The sequence below is a fragment of the Mustelus asterias genome, chromosome X (assembly GCF_964213995.1).
Source record: "Mustelus asterias chromosome X, sMusAst1.hap1.1, whole genome shotgun sequence".
NCBI lineage: Eukaryota > Metazoa > Chordata > Chondrichthyes > Carcharhiniformes > Triakidae > Mustelus > Mustelus asterias.
The window spans coordinates 8,777,943-8,800,827 of record NC_135834.1 but is presented as its reverse complement, the minus strand read 5'-3'; the positions used below and the strand labels follow the sequence as shown (position 1 = coordinate 8,800,827).

Genomic DNA, 22,885 nt, shown 5'->3' with positions numbered 1-22,885 from the left:
TCACTGTGTGAAGAAGCATGGGACTGCTTCCCCATCTGAATGCATCTGCGATTGCGGAGTAGCCACACACATCAGCATGTGACAATGCAGGATGGAGCCTTCGCTGTGAAAGCAGCACCGTTTCACTTTGGAATACTACCTTTCACCCCCAATTCATTGTAAAGATACATTCAAGTGACAGTAGGATAACAAACATGGAGTCATCCGATCATCTTGTTACCATGCTAACAATACGCTCTCAAACACAGTCCCATTCCCCAAAAGCACAAACGGCCAGGCTGACATGTTCCAGGCAAGGCAAGACACAGTGACTTTGTACAGTCTTGGTCACCGTACTTAAGAAAGGATATAAACTGCATCAGAAGCAGTTCGGAGAAGGTTCACATGTCTGATTTCTAGGGCAGCACAGTGGCACAGTGGCACAGTGGTTAGCACTGCTGCCTCACAGCGCCAGGGACCCAGGTTCAATTCTGGCCTTGGGTCATTGTCTGTTTGGAGTTTGCACGTTCTCCCCGTGTCTGTGTGGGTTTCCTCCGGGTGCTCCAGTTTCCTCCCACGCTCCAAAGATGTGTAGGTTAGTTAGATTAGCCATGCTAAATTGCCCCTTAGTGTCCAAAGATGTGTAGGTTAGGTGGATTGGCCATGCTAAATTGCCCCTTAGTGTCCAAAGATGTGCAGGTTAGGTGGATTGGCCATGCTAAATTGTCCCTTAGTGTCCAAAGATGTGCAGGTTAGATGGATTGGCCATGCTAAATTGCCCCTTAGTGTCCAAAGATGTGCAGGTTAGGTGGGTTGGCCATGCTAAATTGCCCCTTAGCGTCCAAAGATGTGCAGGTTAGGTGGATTGGCCATGCTAAATTGTCCCTTAGTGTCCAAAAATGTGCAGGTTAGATGGATTGGCCATGCTAAATTGCCCCTTAGTGTCCAAAGATGTGTAGGTTAGATGGATTGGCCATGCTAAATTGCCGCTTAGTGTCCAAAGATGTGTAGGTTAGGTGGATTGGCCATGCTAAATCGCCCCTCAGTGTCCAAAGATGTGCAGGTTAGGGGGATTGGCCACACTAAATGCAAGGGATTGGGAATTTCTCTTCCCAGAGAATAGTGGAGGCTGGGCCATTGAGTAAATTCAAGGAGGACGGTTTGATGACAGAAGACAGAGGGTGGTTGGAGATGGTTGTTTTTCAAACTGGAGGCCTGTGACCAGCGGTGTACCTCAGGGATCAGTGCTGGGTCCACTGTTATTTGTCATTTACATTAATGATTTGGATGAGAATTTAGGAGGCATGGTTAGTAAGTTTGCAGATGACACTAAGACTGGTGGCATAGTGGACAGTGAAGAAAGTTATCTCCGATTGCAACGGGATCTTGATCAATTGGGTCAATGGGCTGACGAATGGCAGATAGAGTTTAATTTAGATAAATGCGAGGTGATGCATTTTGGCCGATCAAACCAGAGCAGGACTTACTCAACTAATGGTTGGGCGTTGGGAGAGTTGTAGAACAAAGAGGCTAGAGGTACAGGTTCATAGCTCCTTGAAAGTGGGCAGAGTGATGAAGAAGGCATTCAGCATGCTTGGTTTCATGGGTCATAACATTGAATACAGGAGTTGGGACGTCTTGTTGAAGTTGTACAAGACATTGGTAAGGCCACACTTGGAATACTGTGTACAGTTCTGCTCAGCCTATTATAGAAAGGATATTATTAAACTGGAAAGAGTGCAGAAAAGATTTGCTAGGATGCTACCGGGACTTGATGGTTTGAGTTCTAAGGAGGGGCTGGATAGGCTGGGACTTTTTTCTCTGGAGTGTCGGAGGCTGAGGGGTGATCTTATAGAGGTCTATAAAGTAATGAGGGGCACAGATCAGCTAGATAGTCAATATCTTTTCCCAAAGGTAGGGGAGTCTAAAACTAGAGCTCATAGGTTTAAGGTGAGAGGGGAGAGATACAAAAGAGTCCAGAGGGGCAATTGTTTCACACAGAGGGTGGTGAGTGTCTGGAACGAGCTGCCAGAGGCAGTAGTAGAGGCGGGTACAATTTTTTCTTTTAAAAAGCATTTAGACAGTTACATGCGTACGATGGGTATAGAGGGATATGGGCCAAATGCGGGCAATTGGGATTAGCTTAGGGGTTAAAAAAAAGGGCGGCATGGACAAGTTGGGCAGAAGGGCCTGTTTCCATGCTGTAAACCTCTATGACTCCATGAGGAGTTCGGGTTTTGATTGACAAGGGAGTCAAGGATTATGGGGTCGGAAGGAAAGCGGAGCTGAGACCACAACCAGATCAATCATGATCTTATTGAATGGTGGAGCAGAGTTGAGGGGCCGAATGGCCTACTCCTGCTCCTAATTAATGTGTTCATATGTTTGTATACATATGTACATTCGCACGTATCTCTCTCCTTTATTGCTGGAGATACATTTGCTGCAAACCCTTTGACAATAATATAGAGCTTAGTATCCCACATGCAGCAGGGTGCTGTTTTCACCTGTTATACGCTGGTCCCACGGGCTGTGCCCAAGTCTGGAGAGCACTCGCTCTCATTCCCGTATGTCATGCCCAATGTCTAGTTTACTGCAGAGACATTGGACTTGATCTGTTGCTGCATTAACATCAGAGCGTAGGCAAGGTTGCAATCTTCCATCCTACGCTTTGAACAGAGGATTAGTCACTCTTCTCTACAACTAATTGTTAACAGAAACATCTCCTTTTATCTGTTGCCAGTTGTTATTCTATTCTCCAACTCCTGGAATTCTGAGAGAAATTGTGCATCAACTGTTGATTTTTCTTTCTCTGCGAGAAAAAAGACGTTCGGTCAAGTGGAACATTCTTTTCAGTTGCCGCTGAGTCTTGTTCTTCAAACATGAAGAATTGTGGTTGTGGTGCTTGGGCCCACTGCCAATTTGTCTCAGGAGCCCCAGTCTTCAACACTGAAGGACATCTAACCAAAGCTCACTTTTACACTAAACGCTACAGCCTGGCCTCGACCTTGGGGGGAGTGTTTGACAAACTTTCTGTCTTTTTAATCCGTTCACTGGCTCGGACAGCATTCATTCCCCATCCCTAATTCCCCCTTAAGGAGATGGTGGTGAGCGACCACCATCTCCTTCAGAGATGAGATCAATATATTTCTAATGGACAAAAAAGGGATAAGGGGATATGGGGAACAGGTGGGGAGGAGGATTTGAGACCAGGGAGAGATCAGCCATGATCTGATTGAAAGGCGGAGCAGGCTCGAAGGGCTGAAGTTGCCAACTTCTGCTCCTAATTCCTATGTTCTTGCACCGCTGTAGTCAATGTGGTGTAGGTACACCCACACTGCTGTTAGGGAGAGAGTTCCAGGATTGTTATTAGACATCAGTCAGTCCATGTGGTGTAGGTATACCCACAGTGCTGTTAGGGAGGGGAGTTCCAGGATTGTTATTGGACATCAGTCAGTCCATGTGGTGTAGGTACACCCACAGTGCTGTTAGGGAGGGAGTTCCAGGATTGTTATTGGACATCAGTCAGTCCATCTGGTGTAGGTACACCCACAGTGCTGTTGGGGAGGGAGTTACAGGATTGTTATTGGACATCAGTCAGTCCATGTGGTGTAGGTACACCCACAGTGCTGTTAGGGAGGGAGTTCCAGGATTGTTATTGGACATCAGTCAGTCCATGTGGTGTAGGCACACCCACAGTGCTGTTAGGGAGGGAGTTCCAGGATTGTTATTGGACATCAGTCAGTCCATGTGGTGTAGGTACACCCACAGTGCTGTTAGGGAGGGAGTTCCAGGATTGTTATTGGACATCAGTCAGTCCGTGTGGTGTAGGTACACCCACAGTGCTGTTAGGGAGGGAGTTCCAGGATTGTTATTGGGCATCAGTCAGTCCATGTGGTGTAGGTACACCCACAGTGCTGTTAGGGAGGGAGTTCCAGGATTGTTATTGGACATCAGTCAGTCCGTGTGGTGTAGGTACACCCACAGTGCTGTTAGGGAGGGAGTTCCAGGATTGTTATTGGACATCAGTCAGTCCGTGTGGTGTAGGTACACCCACAGTGCTGTTAGGGAGGGAGTTCCAGGATTGTTATTGGGCATCAGTCAGTCCATGTGGTGTAGGTACACCCAGTGCCGTTAGAGTGGGAGTTCCAGGATTGTTATTGGACATCAGTCAGTCCATGTGGTGTAGATACACCCACAGTGCTGTTAGGGAGGGAGTTCCAGGATTGTTATTGGACATCAGTCAGTCTATGTGGTGTAGGTACACCCACAGTGCTGTTAGGGAGGGCGTTCCAGGATTGTTATTGGACATCAGTCAGTCCATGTGGTGTAGGTACACCCACAGTGCTGTTAGGGAGGGAGTTCCAGGATTGTTATTGGACATCAGTCAGTCCATGTGGTGTAGGTACACCCACAGTGCTGTTAGGGAGGGAGTTCCAGGATTGTTATTGGACATCAGTCAGTCCATGTGGTGTAGGTACACCCACAGTGCTGTTAGGAAGGGAGTCCCAGGATTTTGACCCAGCGACAGTGAAGGAGCAGCCAATATATTTCCAAGTCAGGACAGTGAGTGACTTGGAGGGGAACCTCCTGGTGGTGGTGTTCCCAGGTATCTGCTGCCCTTGTCCTTCGAGGTGGTAGAGAAGGTTTGGAAGGTGCTGTCTAAGGAACCTCGGTGAGATGCTGAAGTACATCTTCATAGAATCCCTACAGTGCAGAAAGAGGCCATTCAGCCCATCGAGCCTGCACCGACTCTCTGACAGAGCATCCGACGCAGGCCCTAACCTTGTAACCCCATGTATTTACCCCACTAATCCCCCTAACCCGCACATCTTTGGACACTAAGGGGCAATTTACCATGACCAATCCACCTAACCCGCACATCTTTGGACACTAAGGGGCAATTTAGCATGGCCAATCCACCTAACGTGAACATCTTTGGACTGTGGGAGGAAACCAGAGCACCCGGAGGAAACCCACGCAGACACGGGGAGAATGTGCAAACTCTACACAGACAGTCACCCAAGGCTGGAATCGAACCCGGGTCCCTGGTGTTGTGAGGCAGCAGTGCCAACCACGGTGCCACCTGCACCCATCTTGTAGATGATGCCACTGAGCGTCGGTGGTGGAGGGAGTGAATGTTTGTGGATGGGGGGCCAATCAAGCGGGGCTGCTTTGTCCTGGATGGTGTCGAGCTTCTTGAGTGTTGTTGGAGCTGCACCATCCAGGCAAGTGGGGAGTATTCCATCACACTCCTGACTTGTGCCTTGTAGATGGTGGACAGGCTCTGGGGAGTCAGGAGGCGAGTTACTCACTGCAGGATTCCCAGCCTCTGACTTGTTCTTGTAGCCACTGTGTTTATGTAGCTGGGTCCAGTTCAGTTTCTGGTCCATGGTAACCCCCAGGATGTTGATGGTGGAAAATTCAGTGATGGTGATGTAATTAAATATCAAGGGGAGATGGTCATTGCCTGGCACTTGTGTGGCGCGAATGTTATTTGCCACTTGTCAGCCCAAGCCTGGATATTGTCCAGGTCTTGCTGCATTGGGACATGGACTGCTTCAGTATCTGAGGAGTCGCGAATGGTGCTGAACATTGTGCAATCATCGGCGAACATCCCCACTTCTGACCTGATGATGGAGGGAAGGTCATTGATGAAGCAGCTGAAGATGGTTGGGCCGAGGACACTAACCCTGAGGAACTCCTGCAGAGATGTCCTGGAGCTGAGATGACTGACCCTCCAACCACCACAACCATCTTCCTTTGTGCCGGGTATGACTCCAACCAGCGGAGAGTTTCCCCCTAATTCCCATTGAGTCCAGTTTTGCTCGGGCTCCTTGATGCCACACTCAACGTCAAGGGCAGTCACTGTCACCTCACCTCTGGAGTTCAGCTCTTTTGTCCATGTTTGTACCAAGGCTGTGATGAGGTCAGGAGCTGAGTGACCCTGGTGAAACCTAAACTAGACGTCACTGAGCAGGTTATTGCTGAGCAGGTGCTGCTTGATAGAACTGTCGATGACCCCTTCCATCACTTCACTGATGATCGAGAGTAGACTGATGGGGCGGTAATTGGTTGGGTTGGATTTGTCCTGTTTCTTGTGCACAGGCCATACCTGGGCAATTTTCCACATTGTCAGGTAGATGCCAGTGTTGTAGTTGTACTTTACATCATATTGCTGCAGTGTTCCTGAATTATATCTGAAGATCGCAAAGTCCGTAGACCAAAATCACAGCCATGTTGCTCAGGAGTTTTGATGTATGAAGAAGGGGCTTGCAGCTTCGAAAGCTTGTGTGGCTTTTGCTACCAAATAAACCTGTTGGACTTTAACCTGGTGTTGTTAAACTTCTTACTGTGCTCAGGAGTTTGACATTGCAGTTGCACTGGAAGAGCTTGGCTAGGGGCATGGCAACTTCTGGAGCACAAGTCTTCAGTACAATTGCCGGAATACTGTCAGAATTCACAACCTTTGCAGTATCCAAAGATGTGCAGGTTAGGGTGATTGGCCATGCTAAATTGACCCTCGTGTCAGGGGATTAGCAGGGTAAATATGTAGGGTTACAGGAATAGGGCCTGGGTGGGATTGTGGTCGGTGCAGACTCGATGGGCCGAATGGCCTCCTTCTGCACTGTAGGGATTCTATGATTCTGTAGGGATTCTATGATCCAGTGCCTTCAGTCATTTCTTGATACCAAGTGGAGTGAATCAAATTGACAAAAGACTGACATCTGGGGAACTCCGGAGGAGGCCGAGATGGATCCACTCGGCACTTTTGCGAATACTTCAGCCTTATCCTTTGCACTGATGTGCTGGGCTCCCCCACCATTGAGGATGCGGATACTTGTGGAGTCTCCTCCTCCAGTCAGTTGTTTAACTGTCCACCACCGTTCTTGACTGGATGTGGCAGGACTGCAGAGCTAGATCTGATCCGTTGGTTGTGGAATCGCTTAGCTCTGTCTATCACTTGCTGTTTGGCACGCAGGTAATCCTTTGTTGTAGCTTCACCAGGTTGGCAGGTACCCTAGTGCTACTCCTGAATGCCCTCCTGCACTCTTGATTGGACAACTCACTCCAATCACAGTGCCACCACCTCTGCAGGGTCTGACCATCTGGTGGGCAGGATGCATCCAGGAATGCTAATGGTGATGACTGGGACGTTATCTGTAAGATATGATTCGATGAATATGTCAGGCTGTTGCTTGACTAGTCTGTGAGACAGATCTCCCAATGTTGGCACAAGCCCCAGATGTTAGCAAGGAGGACTTTGCAGGGTCCACAGGGCTTTGCTGGAGCCTAGGCCGATTCTGGGTGGTTTGCCTGCTTTCATTTCTCATTTAAAAATTCTTTTGTTGGTAAGATGTCAAACTCCTGAGCAACATGGCTGTGATTTTAGTTTATGGACTTTGCAATCTTCATAGTTCCGGAACACTGCAGCAATATGATGTGAAGCCCTGCTTATGTTGTGATGGTTGTGTGCTGCATGGAAGCAGCATGGTATCTTGCAGATCTGATCGGACCATATCAATAATATTGAGCGGGCAACATCAGTGTAGCCAGCAGTCAATGTGCAGCTGGGCACTATGGTCCGTGGCTAATTAGAGTGCGACCACATTGCAGAATATTCCATTACCGCAACAGCCTGCATTTATATAGCCTCGCGAAATGTCCCCAGAAGCGTCAGAGGAGCAATTTTCAGACAACATTTGACACCAAATGTTGGGGCAGCTGAGGGAAAGCTCGGGGAAAGCAGTTGGGCTAAAGGGGTGTCACAGTGGTTAGTGCTGCTGCCTCACAGCGCTAGGGACCTGGGTTCGATTCCAGCCTCGGGTCACTGTCTGTGCGGAGTCTGCACATTCTCCCCGTGTCTGCGTGGGTTTCCTCCGGGTGCTCCGGTTTCCTCCCACAGTCCAAAGATGTGTGGGTTAAGTTGATTGGCCACGCTAAATTGCCCCTTAGTGTCAGGGGTTAACAGGGTAAATACATGGGGTTACGGGAATAGGGTCCGGGTGGGATGATGGTCGGTGCAGACTCGATGGGCCGAATGGCCTCCTTCTGCACTGTAGGGATTCTATGGATTCTATAAAGCGGAGGAGCTGGTGGAGAGGTTTGCAGAGGGAGTCCCAGTGTCCTGGGCCTCAGAACACTTGGCACACATGCCCATAAATGTACCCAGGGTATTAACATTGCTGTAAACCAGCATCGAAAGGCTCACTCTCTGTGGTGACTCAGTGATGTGGGGCGCAGTTAACGCAGTGCTGCACTGACAGGCTTGCATTGCGTTACCGATTTCTGCTCGGAGGAGAAATTGGGATTGGCCTTAGCAACCTGCTCCCGCCCCCAACCCCCCCCCCCCCCCCGCCCCCAACCCCCCCCCCCCCCCCCCCCCCCGACCGCCCTCTCCCCCTCCCCCCTTACCTCAGGGAACACATCAGCTCACATGCTTGCGGCTGTTTTCCATTTAGTGGCTCTCTCCCACTTCAACACCATCCAGTAATGCTCGTTTGCGAGGGACCACAGCAGGGTAAAGCTTGACTCGCATGCCCTCCCACTGGGGATACCAGCACTCCTGGGTTACTATTTAATGGGCTCTGTTGAAATGTATCGCATTTCGAATCGAGTCAGTTCCCAAATTAGTGGTGTTCTTTGGCGAAATGGGTACGCCGGTTAATTGGCCAACCAGCGTGAAGTGCATGCTGGGAAAAGCGTTGCTGGGGAGGGTGTGGGGGGGTGGTGCCAAGAAAGGGCGGGTACGCATTGGCATTTCCAATGTGCTTCCTCAGCGGGGGGACAGCCACTGTGGAGCTGTCTCAGGGAGTCACTAACCTGTGACTAACGATGGAAAAACACTGCAAATAGTGTCCGGGAGACACCATCATAGACAGACCTCAGTCCCCAGACACGTTTTTAAATCTTATTTCAGCCCGGGATTATCCATCCCGCCTTGGATCGAGGTTGAAGCTAAAACCTAAAGGCCACCTGGACAATTGGCCCACCCAAAAAGCAGGCAGGCCAGGTACAGTTGTGTCAATTGACCTGATAGAGGTCTACAAGATTATGAGTGGCATGGACAGAGTGGATGCCCTTTCCTAGGGTGGAAAAGTCAAGTACTAGGGGGCATAGGTTTAAGGTGCGTGGGGAAAAGTTTAGAGGAGATGTGTGAGGCAAGTTTTTTACACAGAGGGTGGTGAATGTCTGGAACGCGCTGCCCAGGGAGGTGGTGGGAGCGGGTACGATAGCGGCATTTAACGAGACGAATAGGATGGGAACGGAAGGATATGGACTCTGTAAGTGCATACGGTTTTAGTTGAGGCAGACATCATTAGGAGGGCCGAAGGGCCTGTTCCTGTGCTATACTGTTCTTTGTTCTCTTTGTTCTTTGGCCCCCTGATGGGCTAAATCCCCTGCTTGATTGTCAGTGACAGCTCCTCCGACTCCCGCGCTCGCTCGCCGACCCTAAATTTCAGGCGAGCGCCCGGTAACATCGGGCCTGACATCTTTTTGTGCGGTTTCTCACACTCCTGGGTCGGGTGTGCGAGCAACATTAAACTCTGCCCCCCCCCCCCGAGCATTTGTGGAGCTCCACCCAATGGGCTGAAGGGCCTTTCCTGCGCTGTATCACTCGTCACCATTCTGCCCTCGGTAAAAACCTGAAAGCAAAAGCAAAACCTGCAAAGTGAATCCAGCTCTTTGCAGAGCAGCATTCTCTGTTGCTGTATTGTGTGTTGACGTGTTTTAAACAGCGTGGGTATCTCGTTCTTGACAATAGAAGTAAATAACCGAGATTTGATTGCTGGGGTAGATCATTGGAGAAATTTGAAAGCTCCGTGTACAATGAAACATGGGCATTCAGGCAAGGAGATCATTTCTGCTCCTTGACAAGCAGAAGCAAGCTTATCAATCACGCCGGAGGCAATTGCCTTCATTCTGTTCGTCACTGAATACTACCTGAACACCAACATTACAGCAGCTCCTACTACTTCGCAGGAGGAAGGGCCAAGGCTTATACGATAAGTTCTGCAATGAAATGTTCCCAATTACCAGCGATGCGAAAAACCATGCACCGAGGGACAAATCCATCAATTTCACCGGCTGCTCCTTCCCCACCTTCAGCATCCTCAGCTCAGCTCCAACCTCAAACTTTCAAACCGCAAACTTTAAAATAAGTCCATAAGACACAGGAGCAGAATTAGGCCACTCGGCCCATCGAGTCTGCTCCGCCATTCAATCATGGCTGATAGGAGTTGAGGGGGTTGGCTTATGAGGAGAGGCTGAGTAGACTGGGGCTATACTCATTGGAATTCAGAAGAATGAGGGGAGATCTTATAGAAACATATACGATTATGAAGGGAATAGATAAGATAGAAGCAGGGAGGTTGTTTCCACTGGCGGGTGAAACTAGAACTTGGGGGCATAGACTCAAAATAAGGGGGAGCAGATTTAGGACTGAGTTGAGGAGGAACTTCTTCACCCAAAGGGTTGTGAATCTGTGGAATTCCCTGCCCAGTGAAGCAGTTGAGGCTACCTCATTGAATGTTTTTAAGGCAAGGATAGATAGATTTTTGAACAGTGAAGGAATTAAGGGTTATGGTGAGTGGGTGGGTAAGTGAAGCTGAGTCCACAAAAAGATCAGCCATGATCTTATTGAATGGCGGGGCAGGCTCGAGGGGCCAGATGGCCTACTCCTGCTCCTAGTTCTTATGTTCTTATATTTTTCTCATCCCCATTCTCCTGCCTTTTCCCTATAACCCCTGATCCCCTTATTAATCAAGAACCTATCTATCTCTGTCTTAAAGACACTCAGTGACCTGGCCTCCACAGCCTCCTCTGTGGCGAAGAGTTCCACAGATTCATCACTCTCTGGCTGAAGAAATTCCTTCTCATCTCTGTTTTAAAGGATCGTCCCTTTAGTCTGAGATTGTGCCCTCTGGTTCTAGTTTTTCCTACTAGTGGAAACATCCCCTCTACGTCCACTCTATCCAGGCCTCGCAGTATCCTGTAAGTTTCAATAAGATCCCCCCCTCATCCTTCTAAACTCCCAACGAGTACAGACCCAGAGTCCTCAACCGTTCCTCATACGACAAGCTCTTCATTCCAGGGATCGTTCTTGTGAACATCCTCTGGACCCTTTCTAAGGCCAGCACATCCTTCCTTAGATACGGGGCCCAGAACTGCTCACAATGCTCCAAATGGGGTCTGACCAGAGCCTTATACATCCTCAGAAGTACATCCCTGCTCTTGTATTCTAGCCCTCTCGACATGAATGCTAACATTGCATTTGCCTTCCTAACTGCCGACTGAACCTGCACGTTAACCTTAAGAGAATCTTGAACAATGATTCCCAAGTCCCTTTGTGTTTCTGATTTCCTAAGCATTTTCCCCATTTAGAAAATAGTCTATGCCTCCATTCCTCCTTCCAAAGTGCATAACCTCACACTTTTCCACATTGTATTCCATCTGCCACTTCTTTGCCCACTCTCCTAACCTGTCCAAGTCCTTCTGCAGCCCCCCTGCTTCCTCAATACTACCTGTCCCTTGACATATCTTTGTATAAAATTCCATCATCCTTGCTCATTTGTCTGTGAATGGAATATCTTTCCGGAAGAACGTACTGAGAATTTGTTTAGCCACTAACTGAACAGCCAGTGTCTGTGGGCTAATATCGTTGCTAGTCAACAGGGGTCATTTCAATCCGCAGGAGTCCAGTGGGCTTGTTAGGATTGTACCCCAGTCCTGGTTTTAATGGAGGCAGGGATAGGCGTCACGGGCATCAAATTCCCCGGAAACAGGTCAGCCACCTCAAAATGTTAATGAGGATGAAACCCCGCAGTTAAATGGAGGCGAGGTCCGCTTTTCTGGCACTGCTCATGGATCAGGAGGAACACAAGTGTTTCCTCCAGCCCATTAAGCTTGCCTTCCTCCCCCCCACCCCCATCCCCCCGAACCCCAGGCCCCCAGGTGTGTGGAGCAGGTCAGGATCACTGTGAAGCAGACCGGGAGCAGTGTGAAGCAGACTGGGAGCAGTGTGAAGCAGACCGGGAGCAGTGTGAAGCAGACCGGGAGCAGTGTGAAACAGACCGGGAGCAGTGTGAAGCAGACCGGGAGGGAGTGTGAAACAATGGTGTATGTGTACTGTATCCATTCTATTATCCCATGAAAATGGTGGATGCAGGTTTTGAGAATGTTACATTTTTCCACCTGTTCATGCTCTGTGTCAGGATCCTGCACTCCTGGTTGGGGGCACACCGTCTCTACAGTCTCTCGACAATTCCCCTTCAACACCACAGCTGTCCTATGGTTCCATTTCTCACTGCAGCGAGCATTGCGCTGCTTATTGTGACACATTTTGCCTTCTTCGCTGCAGGTTGCTTCCCTCACTTGCTGCTGAGTTGAAAATACTTTTTGCCTCTGAACCCTCAGCTGGTGAGGAAGCGAGAAGATTGCCCATTCCCAAACGTGGACGGAATAATTGCAAGTCTCAGGACTGCCGGGAGGAGGACAATGATTTACTAACTGTGTGCCTAAACCTTCGTTTTCCATCATCCTGCTCTGAAAATTCTAATATATGCAAAGAAGTACAGCTCGGAAAAACATAAATATGCACATTTGCCTCTTTGTGCTTTTCAATATGTTCTACTTTCTTTCACATATTAATATAGGAAGACTTGCAATCAGTTTGAGGTCTGGCTGCCTTCCAAAGCCTGACAGCACCAGAAGTGATATAGCACTGTGGGAATGTGCTTGTTGTACTAATCCCTGCTGTGTATGGGTGAATGAGATGAGATTGTGGCATTGGAAAGCCCACATTCTGATTTTTATATATAAACCGGCTGCAAATTTCTGGTTTGCAGAGAGGGACGGCGCTGTCCACTTTTACCAGCCGCTTACTGCAGTATATTTTACGTCCCAAGTAAGGCTATTTTTGCCCACAGTTTCCCACCACCCACCCCCGCCCCCCTTAAGTCTGAGGTGCGCGGTGCTGGCTTGTGGTTCCCTGGCCGCCACTCTTCTGCCTCCATCTCATTGACGGGGCGGCCATTTTCTCTGTGTGAGCCCAGACTGGCAACGTCCTCAGAAAAGGTGAAGGCCCCACTTGTGTCGTCACCACGGGCAACAAATGAGACGGGTCTCGAGCTAAAAGAAAAATGCAAATGAAAAGTGGAGAGGAACTGTGAAATAAAGACGGGCAACGATGCAAGTAATTAAGTGTGAATAAACGGCCGTGCTCTGATTGGCCAATGCTGTGTTCCTGAGACACCTTTGGTGGGACCTTTAGCCTTTCACCCATAAAGAGCAATGACTTGGATGAAGGAATGCAGTTGTAAGTCCAAGGCTCCAAATATACTCAGTTAGAAAACGCACTATATTGTGTAGATGGGAGGAAGGAGTTACGAAGGGACGTATGGACAGATGACGTGGGCAAAACTGTGACAGATAAGACCATAAGATACAGGCGCAGAATTAGGCCATTCGGCCCATCGAGTCTGCTCCGCCATGGCTGCTAAGTTTCTCATCCCCATTCTCCCACCTTTTCCCTGTAACCTCTGACCCCCTTACCAATCAAGAACCTATCTATCTCTGTCTTAAATACACTCAATGACCCGGCCTCCTCTGTGGCAACGAGTGATTCACCACCCTCTGGCTGAAGAAATTCCTCCTCGTCTCGGTTCTAAAGGGTCATCCTTTACTCTGAGGCTGTGCCCTCGGATCCGAGTCTCTCCGACTAATGGAAACATCTTCCCCACGTCCACTCTATCCAGGCCTTTCAATATTCTGTAAGAAATGGGAAACACGCCACTTTGGCTCCGAGGGACACAAATTGAAGATTTCCTTATTTGAGAAACATAGAAACAAAGAAGATAGGAGCAGGAGGAGGCCATTCGGCCCTTCGAGCCTGCTCCACCATTCATCACAATCATAGCTGATCATCCAACTAAATAGCCTAATCCTGCTTTCTTCCCATCACCTTTGATCCCATTCACCCCAAGTGCTATATCCAGCCGCCTCTTAGAATCATAGAATCCCGACAGTGCAGAAGGAGGCCATTTGGCCCATCGAGTCTGCACCGACAACAATCCCCATAACCCTACTTATTTACCCTACGAACCACCTGACACGAAGGGGCAATTTAGCGTGGCCAATCAACCTAAACCTGCACATCTTTGGACTGTGGGAGGAAACCGGAGCACCCGGGGGAAATCCACACAGACACGGGGAGAATGTGCAGACTCCACACAGACAGTGACCCAAGCCAGGAATCGAACCCGGTTCCCTGGCGCTGTGAGACAGCAGTGCTAACCACTGTGCCACCGTGCCGCCCCAACCACTGTGCCACCGTATCACCTCTTGAATACATTCAATGTATTGGCATTAACTACTTCCTGTGGTAATGAATTCCACAGGATCACCACTCTTTGGGTGAAGAAATGTCTCCTCATCTCCTTCCTAACTGGTCTACCCCGAATCCTCAGACTGTGACCCCTGGTTCTGGACTCCCCCACCATCGGGAACATCCTCCCTGCATCTACCCTGTCTAGTCCGGTTAGAATTTTATAAGTCTCTATGAGATTCCCCCCATCATTCGTCTGAACTCCAGAGAAAACAATCCTAACCTAGTCAATCTCTCCTCATACATCAGTCCCGCCATGATGGAGGAACATAGGGTGCCCGTGTACACCGGATCACCAGTCAGAACATTGAATACAGGAGTTGAGACGTCTTGTTGAAGTTGTACAAGGCATTAGTAAGGCCACACTTGGAATACTGTGTACAGTTCTGGTCACCCTATTATAGAAAGGATATTATTAAACTAGAAAGAGTGCAGAAAAGATTTACGAGGATGCAACCGGGACTTGATGGTTTGAGTTATAAGGAGAGGCTGGAGAGACTGGGACTTTTTCCCCTGGAGCATTGAAGGCTTAGAGGTGATCTTATAGAGGTCTATAAAATAATGAGGGGCACAGATCAGCTAGATAGTCAACATCTTTTCCCAAAGGTAAGGGAGTCTAAAACTAGAGGGCATAGGTTTAAGGTGAGAGGGGAGAGATACAAAAATGTCCAGAGGGGCAATTTTTTCACACAGACGGTGGTGAGTGTCTGGAACAAGCTGCCAGAGGCAGTAGTAGAGGTGGGTACAATTTTGTCCTTTAAAAAACGTTTAGACAGTTACATGGGTAAGATGGGTATAGAGGGATATGGGCCAAATGCGGGCAATTGGGACGAGCTTAGGGGTTAAAAAAAAAAGGGTGGCATGGACAAGTTGGGCCGAAGGGCCTGTTTCCATGCTGTAAACCTCGATGACTTAAAGCTTGTGACCGGCTGCACTAAACAATCCAAAAGACTGTAGCCTTTATCTCATGGGGGGGAGGGGGGCGGGTGGGGGGTTGGTTTGAAATACAAAACAGAGGAGGTGATGCTTCAGTTATAAAGTCTTGGGCCGGAATTTTTTGGCCATTCCCGCCGGCGGGATCTTCCAGTCCCGCCGACGGCCAACCTCTGCTGTGGTTTTCCTGGGAGCGGGGGGGGGGGATGAAAACAATGGGACATCCCGTCAACAGCGGTGGGACCAGACGATCCCACCACCAGCCAATAGTGGGCTGCCTCTGCTGCCATGAAACATGCCATGGGGGAGGGGAGGTGAAAAATCCCACCTTTGGGGTCTGACCTCATTTGGAATACTGTGTTCAGTTCTGAAGGATACATTGACCTTAGAGGGGCTGCAGCCAAGATTCGCCAGAATGATACCAGGGTTTGAGGGATTAAATTATGAGGAAGGTTCCATAAACATGGCCTGTGTCCCCTCGAGTTTACAAAGTTAAATCCGAGCAGTGATTGTAAAAGGATAAAAGGACACCATAGGGTTGGGGGAGTCCCGAACAGGAGTGTGGTGACTAGGGGATTTTCACAGCAACTTCATTGTAGTGTTAATGTGAGCCTACTTGTGACACTAATAAATAAACTTAAAACTTTAACAATGGATCATTCAGAGGTGATGCCAAGAAGAACTTCTTCACTTAAAGGGTAGTGGAAATCTGGATCTCTCTGCCGCTAAAAGACTGTGGATGCTGGGCGCCCATTAGGACATTTGAGACTGGGATTGATAGATTTTTATTCGGTAAGGGATTAAGAAATATGAAATCGTGGTAGGGGTTGTGGTACAGATCAACCATGGGGTGTGGGGCAGACGTGAATGGCCTCCTATGTTATTCAACCACAGGCGCCATCGTAGCTCATAACATAAGAACATAACATAAGAACTAGGAGCAGGAGTAGGCCATCTGGCCCCTCGAGCCTGCTCCGCCATTCAATAAGATCATGGCTGATCTTTTCATGGACTCAGCTCCACTTACCCGCCCGCTCACCATAACCCTTAATTCCTTCACTGTTCAAAAATCTATCTATCCTTGCCTTACAAACGCCAACCTTATCACCACCAGATGTTTCACGGCAGAAGTCAGATTCCAGTCTGATTTGTATTCCCCCTGGTGGAAAGGTGTTGAGTTTAGCACTCGATGAGCTCCTCGTTTAAGGCAGAAGTGGAATAATGGTCATGTTACTGGGAGAGTAATCCTAGCGCCTGCACAAATGATCTTGAGACATGAGTTCAAATGCCAGCTGAAGTAAATTTAAAATTCAGTTCATTGATAAATGTACTGGTATTCTTAAAGATGAGAGTGGAACCATCATTACTATAGTTATGAAAGCCCACCAACGCCTCTACTTTCTCAGAAGACTCAGGAAATTTGGCATGTCAGCTACGACTCTCACCAACTTTTACAGATGCACCATAAAAAGCATTCTTTCTGGTTGTATCACAGCTTGGTATGGGCTCCTGCTCTGCCCAAGACCGCAAGGAACTACAAAAGGTCGTGAATGTGGCCCAATCCATCACGCAAACCAGCCTCCCATCCATTGATTCTGTCGACACTTCCTGCTGCCTCGGAAAAGCAGCCAGCATAATCAAGGACCTCATGCATCCCGACCTTACTCTTTTCCACTTTCTTCCATTGGGAAAAAGATACAAAAATCTGAGGTCACGTACCAACCGACTCAAGAACAGCTTCTTCCCTGCTGCCATCAGAATTTTGCATGGACCTACCTCACAGTAAATTGATCTTTCTCCACACCCTAGCTCTGACTGTAACACTACATTCTGCGCTCTCTCCTTTCCTTCTCTATGAACAGTATGCTTTGTCTGTATAGCGCGCAAGAAACAATACTTTTCACTGTATCCCAATACATGTGACAATAATAAATCAAATCAAATATGAAGCTGATCTTTCTCGACACCCTAGCTATGACTGTAACACTACATTCTGCACCCTCTCCTTTCCTTCTCTATGAACAGTATGCTTTGTCTGTATAGCGCGCAAGAAACAATACTTTTCACTGTATCCCAATACATGTGACAATAATAAATCAAATCAAATATGAAGCTGATCTTTCTCGACACCCTAGCTATGACTGTAACACTACATTCTGCACCCTCTCCTTTCCTTCTCTATGAACAGTATGCTTTGTCTGTATAGCGCGCAAGAAACAATACTTTTCATTGTATCCCAATACATGTGACAATAATAAATCAAATCAAATATTAAGCTGATCTTTCTCTACACCCTAGCTATGACTGTAACACTATATTCTGCACCCTCTCCTTTCCTTCTCCCCTATGTACTCTATGAATGGTATGCTTTGTCTGTACAGTGCTCAAGAAACAATACTTTTCACTGTATACATGTGACAATAATAAATCAAATCAAATTTATTATTGTAAAAACTCATCTAGTTCACTAATGTCCTTTTAAGAAGGAAATCTTCCGTCCTTACTTGGTCTGGCCTACATGTGACCACGATGTGGAGATGCCAGCGTTGGACTGGGGTAAACACAGTAAGAAGTCTCACAACACCAGGTTAAAGTCCAACAGGTTTATTTGGTAGCACGAGCCACTAGCTTTCGGAGCGCTGCTCCTTCGTCAGGTGAGTGGGAGTTCTGTTCACAAACAGGGCATATAAAGCCTCTCCACTTGGAGCCGGCAGTTTGCGGTGTCGATGGTAGCCCTACATGTGACCCACAGCAATGTGGTTGACTCTCAACTGCCCCTCTGAAATGGTCCATCAAGCCACTCAGTTCAAGGGCAATTAGGAATGGGCAACAAATGCTGGCCCAGCCAGCAATGCCCACATCCCAGAAATGAATTTAAAAGCTGGAAATCAAAGGTGGAGCCACTGGTGTACAGAGTGGTACAACAGGGCATGAATTCTTAGCTGAGGTCACTGGAGAGTGAGTGAAGCAGTCACCACGATGGTACACAGGGCAACAAACCTAGGCTTCTGCAGAAATCCATTCGGTTATGTGGGAAATGCGGTGTGATCCATGGGATCTGATCTGGACTTCTTGCGTGAGGAGAGCTGCACTCTCCAAGGCGGCTGCCTGGTTAGGTTATGTTGAGTGGGCCTTTTGTCATCGTTTATGAAAACTGTTGAAGTAATGATGCCAGTAGATAAAAGCAAAATACTGCGGGTGCTGGAATCCGAAACAAACACAGAAAATGCTGGAAAATCTCAGCTGGTCTGACAGCATCTGTGGAGAGAGAATAGAGCCAACGTTTCGAGTCTGTATAACCCTTCGTCAGAGCTAAGAAAATCAGAAAAGATTTATATTGTGAGGGTCGGGAGGAGCTGCAATAGGACAAAGGGAATTTAAATGAGATGAGGGGCGGCTCGGTGGCACAGTGGTTAGCACTGCTGCCTCACAGCGCCAGGAACCCGGGTTCGATTCCGGCCTCGGGTCACTGTCTGTGCAGAGTCTGCACGTTCTCCGTGTGTGGGTTTCCTCTGGGTGCTCCGGTCTCCCCCGTCAGTCCAAATATGCGTGCGTTAGGTGGATTTGCCATGCTAAATTGTCCCTTAGTGTCCAAAGATGTGTAGGTTAGGGGGATTGGCCATGCTAAATTGTCCCTTAGTGTCCAAAGATGTGTAGGTTAGGTGGATTGACCATGCTAAATTGTCCCTTAGTGTCCAAAGATGTGTAGGTTAGGTGGATTGACCATGCTAGATTGTCCCTTAGTGTACAAAGATGTGCGGGTTAGGTGGATTGACCATGCTAAATTGTCCCTTAGTGTCCAAAGATGTGCAGGTTAGGTGGATTGACCATGCTAAATTGCCCCTTAGTGTCCAAAGATGTGCGGGTTAGGTGGATTGGCCATGCTAAATTGTCCCTTAGTGTCCAAAGATGTGCAGGTTAGGTGGATTGACCATGCTAAATTGCCCCTTAGTGTCCAAAGATGTGCGGGTTAGGTGGATTGACCATGCTAAATTGCCCCTTAGTGTCCAAAGATGTGCAGGTTAGGTGAATTGGCCATGCTAAATTGTCCCTTAGTGTACAAAGATGTGCGGGTTAGGTGGATTGGCCATGCTAAATTGCCCCTTAGTGTCCAAAGATGTGCAGGTTAGAACATAAGAACATAAGAAATAGGAGCAGGAGTAGGCCATCTAGCCCCTCGAGCCTGCCCCGCCATTCAATAAGATCATGGCTGATCTGACGTGGATCAGTACCACTTACCCGCCTGATCCCCATAACCCTTAATTCCCTTACCGATCAGGAATCCATCCATCCGCGCTTTAAACATATTCAGCGAGGTAGCCTCCACCACCTCAGTGGGCAGAGAATTCCAGAGATTCACCACCCTCTGGGAGAAGAAGTTCCTCCTCAACTCTGTCTTAAACCGACCCCCCTTTATTTTGAGGCTGTGTCCTCTAGTTTTAACTTCCTTACTAAGTGGAAAGAATCTCTCCGCCTCCACCCTATCCAGCCCCCGCATTATCTTATAAGTCTCCATAAGATCCCCCCTCATCCTTCTAAACTCCAACGAGTACAAACCCAATCTCCTCAGCCTCTCCTCATAATCCAAACCCCTCATCTCCGGTATCAACCTGGTGAACCTTCTCTGCACTCCCTCCAATGCCAATATATCCTTCCTCATATAAGGGGACCAATACTGCACACAGTATTACAGCTGCGGCCTCACCAATGCCCTGTACAGGTGCATCAAGACATCCCTGCTTTTATATTCTATCCCCCTCGTGATATAGGCCAACTTCCCATTTGCCTTCTTGATCACCTGTTGTACCTGCAGACTGGGCTTTTGCGTCTCAAAAGTTAGGTGGATTGACCATGCTAAATTGCTCCTTAGTGTCCAAAGATGTGCAGGTTAGGTGGATTGGCCATTCTAAATTGCCCCTTAGTGTCCAAAGATGTGTAGGTTAGGTGGATTGACCATGCTAAATTGCCCCTTAGTGTCCAAAGATGTGCGGGTTAGGTGGATTGACCATGCTAAATTGTCCCTTAGTGTACAAAGATGTGCAGGTTAGGTGGATTGACCATGCCAAATTGCCCCTTAGTGTCCAAAGATGTGCAGGTTAGGTGGATTGACCATGCTAAATTGCCCCTTAGTGTCCAAAGATGTGTAGGTTAGGTGGATTGACCATGCTAAATTGTCCCTTAGTGTCCAAAGATGTGCAGGTTAGGTGGATTGACCATTCTAAATTGCCCCTTAGTGTCCAAAGATGTGTAGGTTAGGTGGATTGACCATGCTAAATTGTCCCTTAGTGTCCAAAGATGTGCAGGTTAGGTGGATTGGCCATGCTAAATTGCCCTTTAGTGTCCAAAGATGTGCGGGTTAGGTGGATTGACCATGCTAAATTATCCCTTAGTGTACAAAGATGTGCAGGTTAGGTGGATTGGCCGTGCTAAATTAACTCTAGTGTCAGGGGGACGAGCAAAGTAAATACATGGGGTTATGGGAAGAGGGCCTGGGTGGGATTGTGGTCAGTTAGACTCGTTGGGCCAATTCTGAAGTGTAGGGATTCTATGAAAGCTGAGAAAGGTGCTAAAAGTGTCCATTAAGTGATCAGAATGTGTGTTTGGCAGTAGAGTTGGGAGATAATGTGAGGATTTGAACTGTACCTTATATCGTGCGCAGACTGTTCCAGTGACATCACTGCAAACTGTTTCCTCTCATAGTTCCATTGGCAGGAACACCAAAAATGCACCGTATGGCATTAAGAGCAGAAACCCATCACCACAGTACGTTAAATGCCAAGGCTGGCACTGTGTGCCAGCACACTCTCCCTTAAAACCTGGGACACGGGTTCAAATGAAGCTCAGATACAAAAAGGAAGGTGAGACGCAGTGGGGTTAGCGTCCCTGCTTCTGAGCCAGAAGCTCCGGGTGCGAGTCCCAGGAAGATGCGTTCATTATGCGGGCAAACAGGTTGGGTATCAACCTGGAAATCCTTCCAAACGCGCTAATGGCTGGCAGTAAGAGCGGTAGAGACTCCTGGTCAGCCGTGCTTGATGTGGAGTGGCCCCCCCCTCAAGCTATAAACCCCTAATGACAGACTAGCGACCGGGGATTACTAGCTATGGAAACAGATGGAGGTCTGCTTTAGTGCAACCACGAGGTGTGGGGAGAGAATGATCGACTGATTATCTAAATGGGGAGAGATTTCGGGGTGCCCCAGTGCAGAGGGATCTGGGTGTCCTCGTTCATGAGTCACAGAAAACTAGCATGCAGGTACAGCAGATGATAAAGAAAGTGAATGGAATGTTGGCGTTTATAGCGAAAGGAATAGAATATAAAGGTGAGGAAGTATTGTTGCAACTATACAAGGCATTGGTGAGGCCGCACCTGGAGTATTGTACAGAGTTTTGGTCCCCGTATTTGAGGAAAGATGTAGTGGCATTGGAGGCAGTTCAGAGGAGGTTCACTGGATTGATTCCAGAGATGAGGGGTTTGTCGTATGAAGAGAGATTGAACAGTTTAGGCCGACACTCTCTGGAATTTAGAAGAATGAGGGGAGATCAAATTGAGGTTTACAAGATGATAAAAGGTGTGGATAAAGTAGACGTGGAGCGGATGCTTCCTCTTGTGGGACATTCTAGGACGAGAGGTCTTAGGGTAAGGGGCAACAAATTTAAAACAGAGTTGGGGAGAAACTACTTCTCCCAAAGGGTTGTGAATCTGTGGAATTCACTGCCCCAAAGTGCGGTGGATGCTGGGACAGTGAGTACATTTAAGGAGGAGTTAGACAGATTTTTAATTGGTGATGGGTTGAAGGGTTATGGGGAGAAGGCAGGAAAATGGGGATGAGGAACATATCAGCCATGGCGGAGCAGACTCGATGGGCTGAATGGCCTGATTCTGCTCCTATATCTTATGAAATTATGAACTAATTGAAAAGAAAGGAGATCACCTGTCTCTTTCACGTAGCTCTGTATTGTTAGAACAGAAAGAACATTTCGTAGCTGTGATTTTACGAGTGTGTGTTAGGTCAGAGCCACACTTTGTCCCAGTCTGTACTATAATTGCCAATTCATTCAGCTATCTCATTTTGAGAGCAAGAAATGTGTTATATTTGGACACGTCCCGAGAATGTCCCAAAGGAAATCGCAATGAATGAAGCCAGTTGCCACTCTTGTTGGTTCGGCAGCCAGCCCCTGCAGAGCAAGATCCCACAAACTGCTAGCAAACGAACAATCCGATTCCCGGCTGGGGTCACTGTCTGTGTGGAGTCTGCACGTTCTCCCCGTGTCTGCGTGGGTTTCCTCCGGGTGCTCCGGTTTCCTCCCACACTCGAAAGATGTACGGGTTTGGTGGATTGGCCGTGCTAAATTGCCCCTTAGAAACATAGAGGATAGGAACAGGAGGAGGCCATTCGGCCCTTCGATCCTGCTCCGCCATTCATCACGATCATGGCTGATCATCCAACTCAATAGCCTAATCCTGCTTTCTCCCCATAACCTTTAACCCCATTCGCCCCAAGTGCTGTATCCAGCCGCCTCTTAAATACATTCAATGTTTTGGCATCAACTACTTCCTGTGATAATGAATTCCACAGGCTCGCCACTC

The 22,885-nt window shown here is 48.2% G+C and overlaps 1 protein-coding gene across 4 annotated transcripts in view; it reads left to right on the top strand.

Annotated features, from left to right (window-relative positions):
* LOC144481903 (acid-sensing ion channel 1-like) overlaps nt 1-22,885 on the top strand; it is a 1,161,333-nt gene that overhangs the window by 959,928 nt on the left and 178,520 nt on the right. The window contains exon 6 of one of the 4 annotated variants that reach the window (XM_078201069.1): nt 20,853-20,872. The exons of the other annotated variants lie outside the window; for them this stretch is intronic. Coding sequence (XP_078057195.1) covers nt 20,853-20,872 — 20 coding nt within the window. The remainder of the gene's footprint in view (nt 1-20,852; nt 20,873-22,885) is intronic. 4 annotated transcript variants of the gene reach the window in all.